Consider the following 6,199-nt stretch of genomic DNA (forward strand, 5'->3'; position numbering starts at 1 on the left):
TCTCTGCCTGTCTCTCTGTTATCTTGTTCTTGTACTCATCACCACGGAGTGAGGTCATGCTCAGACTAAGTTGTCTGGGGCCTAAGGGAAAGACACTGAGTGAAGAGTAACCTTACACTGGCCGTCCAAACTCCAAACACACACACGCAGATGAACAGCTCTCACCCCCCATGCTGTCACAGCCTAATCTCCTTTGAGCTCTTCCACCAAGCAAGGACAATGAGTCATATTTCTCAGAGTTTTAAGAACACAATGACGGCCAATAAGAAGAGGCTAAGACATAATGCATGGCCTTTGGAGATAATGTTGACTTTAAGATTGGCACTTTGAAGTCGTCATGCAAAACCAGAATAAAGTCGTAGGAGAAGATACATTAGAGGAGAAGCACACTATCGCCAAATTTACATTGCAGAGGTGGCACAGAGCTGCTTCTGAAGTGGCATTTAAGTGTCTTTACACAGCCTGTTTAAGGTGGCGTAAATGCATTTACACAGATACAAATACAACTGTATGCTTTGATACTAGAGGCTGAGGTGGCTCGAAGCAAGTTTAATTTAGTCTGGCTTTTGTGCGGCATTATATATTTACACAGAATTTTGAGCAGGCTCAGAGCAGCCTTAACTCGGCTGTGTAAAGATGTGTTATTTAGAGGACCTCACTACATGGACAGGATTTTGCAGCACATTTCTAACAGGAAGGCTGTTACAAACAGTAGGTAGAAAATGATGCTGTCTTCAACAGGCATCTGAGTTAAGGCTGCTCTGTGCCTGCTCAAAATTCTGTGTAAATATGCAGTGCCGCATAAAAGCCAGACTAAATTATGAATGCTCCTACTTACCTCAGCCCCTTAGTATCAAAGTACTGTATAAAGCTGCAATTGCTGTGTAAATGCATTTATGCCATCTCTGAGCAGCATTAAACAGTCTGTGTAAGACACCTATGCCAAATTTACACCGCAAAGGTGGCACAGAATTGCTTCTGAAGTGGCATTTAGGTGTCTTTATACAGACTGTTTAATGCTGCTCAGAGGTGGCATAAATGCATTTGCACTGCATTTACAACTGTATGTTTTGATAGTAAGGGGCTGAGGTGGATCTGAGAAGGCAATATTTAGTCTAGCTTTAATGTGGCATTGCATCCTTATGCTAAATTTTAAGCAGGCACACAGCAGCCTTAAATCAGCTGTGTAAAGACGCCTAAATGTATAAAGGTGTAATTGCTGCGTAAAATGCATTTATGGCACCTCTGAGCAGCATTAAACAGACTGTGCAAAGACTAAATGGCAATTCAGAAGCGCTTTTGTGCCACCTTTGCTGTGTAAATTTGGTAAGAGCCTTATTTTAGTAAAATATTAGACGGCATTGGTGTTTTTATTCTTAACTTAAAATTTTCGTTAATTGAAATAAAGCTGAAAAATGAAATATTTAAAAAAAGAGTAAAGCAAAAAACATTATATTAACTTAAATTGATGTTATTTCAGTTAGTTGCCAAGGACATATTTCTCATTTACATTTAAAGTACTAATTTACTAAAACCGATATAAAATAATTTAAAACCGTATAAAAATGAAAAAAAAAAAGACAAAAGCACAAAAAATTGCTAAAACCTTATCAAATATTGAAGTAAATGCTGAAAATATAAAAATTAAATTCTAAATATAAATAAATACTGCAAAAGTATATAAATACAGTGCCCCGCAGGTCCTTAAAAAGTCTTACATTTTTGTTTTATTTATTTAGAAATTATTTTTAGTTTTTTATTTTTTTATTTAAGGTTATAAGTATATAAAAGAAATATAATCAAGCATAACAGAATTCTTAATTATCGTTGTAAGTGGTCTTAAATTTTGGGATGGGACAGGAATTATGACCTAATGTGATTGTTAAACTTCAAAAGCTTGTGATATAATTAAATAAATGTGAAAAAATGTAAAACAACCAATACTGGTCCACCTCTCATTTGTATTGATATATTGATACAAAAACAATTTCAAAACATATATTTACTGAATAAAACGTGTAGAGTATTGCCAGACTAACTTGCACCCTGTTTTGCTGATTAGCAGTAATAAGTCATTGAATGTGTGCCGCAACCTGCTTAATTAAGTGAAACAAACAATCCACATGATTTATTTACAGATTGTTTAGAGTTTACTGAGGTGAGTTAATTATAAGCATGAGTTTCCTATTATTCCATGCAGGTTCTTTGGCATCTCGATATCTTCAGACGGAGTCTTCGTCAGCTTCCAAACCACTACTGCTTGGGCGACTCCTGCATCTTTTGCGCTTTGAAGGTATTCTCATGACCAAACACATCATGAAGCGGTATTTAATACTTTCTTTAAAAAGATGTTATAGTGTCAAAAGTTTGAAAGCACTTCATGTTCGTTTTGCAGGGAATATTCTGTCAGTTCCAGCACAGCCGAGAGCGAGCGTTACCCTCAGATAACCTGCGTAATGCCCTAGCCGAAACCTTTAAGGATGAGCAGCGCTTTCAGTTAGGCTTCATGGATGATGCTGCTGAGTGCTTCGTAAGTGTCTTTGTGTGTATTTTTGTATTTTATATTATAAGTGTGTGTGTGTGTGTGTGTGTGTGTGTGTAATTTTTTTATAATTTATTTAATTTTTATGTATTTAGGTGGGTGATATAGCTACAAAAAAAAGATAATTTGATAATATAGACATTTGATATAGCCCAGTAATACATAATACTGAATAGAATATAAAATTAAAAAGTATCTTTTTATTTATTATAAAAAAATATTTTATTTATTTAATTATATATATATATATAATATGCATTCCAATCAATGCAACATATCATACATTTGATATAGCCCAGTAATACATGCAATATTATGAAAATAGGAAATTAAACTGAGTAAACATATTTTTAACATTTAAAATTTTTGATTTTGCAGTCTGCTGGTTGTGTTTGGCAATGAGACCTCTCCAAATTTTTGACAATTTGTCACTTAAGCATATATGGATAATATCCAATCTTAATTTAATGTGGTAATTTTTTATTGTGGTCTTTTATCGAGAAATAAAAGGGAAGCTTCAAAACCGATTTCCAAATTAAGCTCAGTTGCCATAGTGTGCATTATGCACAGCACAGATCATGCACCCTTGTCCTAGTGTCTCTGTCTCTTTCTGGAAAGCTGAAGTAAGCATGTTCACCCTTCCGGTATGTGCAGGATTTCTCTTAGGGCCGCCTAATTGCAGTAAACCTGCTTAGCACTGGGACCTGTAATCATTTTCTGTTTAGCACAGCAGGACTGTGGAGAGTCTGTCATTACCTCAGTCAAAGTCCATTTACAGTGCTCCCTTAAACAACATAATCAATAAAGGATCTCTATCAATGCAAGCCTGGAGTGCACAAATGCATTCACACTGCTCTCTCAGTCAATGCAGGCTCTCTATCAGCGCTCGGGGTAGATCATGCATCCAATGCTTTTGTCTATTTGTACAAGTTGCCCTGAGCCAGGACAGGGCAAATAAGCTCATCTGTACTGTAGAAACAAAATTAATCTTGCCTCTTTTCAAAACTGCAAATTGTCTCAGTGCTGTTGGTGTTACTGAATGTGCCGATGGTTCTCGGGTTTAAAAGGGTGTATTTAAGCAGATAATAGGCTTGGGGGAAATTACTAAAGCTTAGAGTGCATTCTCTTAATGCCAAGGTATCATTGTACCAGCGCTGCGTAAAATGCATTTATGGCACCTCTGAGCAGCATTAAACAGACTGTGCAAAGACTAAATGGCAATTCAGAAGCGCTTTTGTGCCACCTTTGCTGTGTAAATTTGGTAAGAGCCTTATTTTAGTAAAATATTAGACGGCATTGGTGTTTTTATTCTTAACTTAAAATTTTCGTTAATTGAAATAAAGCTGAAAAATGAAATATTTAAAAAAAGAGTAAAGCAAAAAACATTATATTAACTTAAATTGATGTTATTTCAGTTAGTTGCCAAGGACATATTTCTCATTTACATTTAAAGTACTAATTTACTAAAACCGATATAAAATAATTTAAAACCGTATAAAAATGAAAAAAAAAAAGACAAAAGCACAAAAAATTGCTAAAACCTTATCAAATATTGAAGTAAATGCTGAAAATATAAAAATTAAATTCTAAATATAAATAAATACTGCAAAAGTATATAAATACAGTGCCCCGCAGGTCCTTAAAAAGTCTTACATTTTTGTTTTATTTATTTAGAAATTATTTTTAGTTTTTTATTTTTTTATTTAAGGTTATAAGTATATAAAAGAAATATAATCAAGCATAACAGAATTCTTAATTATCGTTGTAAGTGGTCTTAAATTTTGGGATGGGACAGGAATTATGACCTAATGTGATTGTTAAACTTCAAAAGCTTGTGATATAATTAAATAAATGTGAAAAAATGTAAAACAACCAATACTGGTCCACCTCTCATTTGTATTGATATATTGATACAAAAACAATTTCAAAACATATATTTACTGAATAAAACGTGTAGAGTATTGCCAGACTAACTTGCACCCTGTTTTGCTGATTAGCAGTAATAAGTCATTGAATGTGTGCCGCAACCTGCTTAATTAAGTGAAACAAACAATCCACATGATTTATTTACAGATTGTTTAGAGTTTACTGAGGTGAGTTAATTATAAGCATGAGTTTCCTATTATTCCATGCAGGTTCTTTGGCATCTCGATATCTTCAGACGGAGTCTTCGTCAGCTTCCAAACCACTACTGCTTGGGCGACTCCTGCATCTTTTGCGCTTTGAAGGTATTCTCATGGCCAAACACATCATGACGCAGTATTTAATACTTCCTTTAAAAGGGTGTTTTAAAGTCAAAAGTTTGAAAGCACTTCATGTTCGTTTTGCAGGGAATATTCTGTCAGTTCCAGCACAGCCGAGAGCGAGCGTTACCCTCAGATAACCTGCGTAATGCCCTAGCCGAAACCTTTAAGGATGAGCAGCGCTTTCAGTTAGGCTTCATGGATGATGCTGCTGAGTGCTTCGTAAGTGTCTTTTTTGTATTTTTGTGTATTTTAGATTATAAAAATGTGTGTGTGTAAAATTTTATATATAATTTGTTATTATTTCTTTTATTTTTAGTTATTCAGGTGGGTAATATAGCTACAAAATGTTTTTATGTTTAAATATATATATATATATCACACTCTTTAGGAAACACAGTGAACAAATAAAAAGTGCATTACAATCAATGCAACATATCAGACATTTGATAGAGCACCGTAATGCTTGCAATATAATGTAAATAGAAAATTAAACAGTATAAACATCTTATTAATTTTATCAGTCTTTTTGATTTTGCAGTCTGCTGGTTGGCAATGTGACCTCTCCAAATTTTAGACGATTTGTCACTTAAGCATACATGGATAATATCCCATCTTAATTTAATGTGGTAATTTTTTATTGATGTCTTTTATAGAGAAATAATATGGAAAACTGATTTCCAAATTAAGCTCAGTTGCCATTATGTGCATTATGCACAGCACAGATCACACACCCTTGCCTTGGAAGCTGAAGTAAGCATGTTCACCCCTTCGGTATATGCAGGATTTCTCTTAGGGCTACCTAATTGCAGTAAACCTGCTTCGCACTGGGACCTGTAATCATTTTCTGTTTAGCACAGCAGGACTGTGGAGAGTCTGTCATTACCTCAGTAAAAGTCCATTTACAGTGCTCCCTTAAACAACACAATCAATGAAGGATCTCTATCAATGCAAGCCTGGAGTGCACAAATGCGTTCACACTGCTCTCTCAGTCAATGCAGGCTCTCTATCAGCGCTCGGGGTAGATCATGCATCCAATGCTTTTGTCTATTTGTACAAGTTGCCCTGAGCCAGGACAGGGCAAATAAGCTCATCTGTACTGTAGAAACAAAATTAATCTTGCCTCTTTTCAAAACTGCAAATTGTCTCAGTGCTGTTGGTGTTACTGAATGTGCCGATGGTTCTCGGGTTTAAAAGGGTGTATTTAAGCAGATAATAGGCTTGGGGGAAATTACTAAAGCTTAGAGTGCATTCTCTTAATGCCAAGGTATCATTGTACCAGCCCAAACAAATTCAGTGTGATTAGGTCATGTAAAACAAGAAATTGTTGTTTTCATGTCTATGAATCTGTGACATAATAAAGTTTTGTTTATATATATATATATATATATATATATATTATAAACAAATTTGT

At 34.7% G+C, this 6,199-nt stretch overlaps 1 protein-coding gene across 1 annotated transcript in view; it reads left to right on the forward strand.

Annotated features, from left to right (window-relative positions):
* Window positions 1-6,199, forward strand: part of usp53a (ubiquitin specific peptidase 53a) — a 40,839-nt gene that overhangs the window by 15,228 nt on the left and 19,412 nt on the right. The window contains exons 4-5 of the mRNA XM_016553478.1: window positions 2,201-2,293; window positions 2,396-2,530. Of these exons, the coding sequence (XP_016408964.1) occupies window positions 2,201-2,293; window positions 2,396-2,530 (228 nt within the window). The remainder of the gene's footprint in view (window positions 1-2,200; window positions 2,294-2,395; window positions 2,531-6,199) is intronic.

This window comes from Sinocyclocheilus rhinocerous, unplaced genomic scaffold (assembly GCF_001515625.1).
Source record: "Sinocyclocheilus rhinocerous isolate Xijiao unplaced genomic scaffold, SAMN03320098_v1.1 scaffold1728, whole genome shotgun sequence".
In the NCBI taxonomy this organism is placed as follows: Eukaryota; Metazoa; Chordata; class Actinopteri; order Cypriniformes; family Cyprinidae; genus Sinocyclocheilus; species Sinocyclocheilus rhinocerous.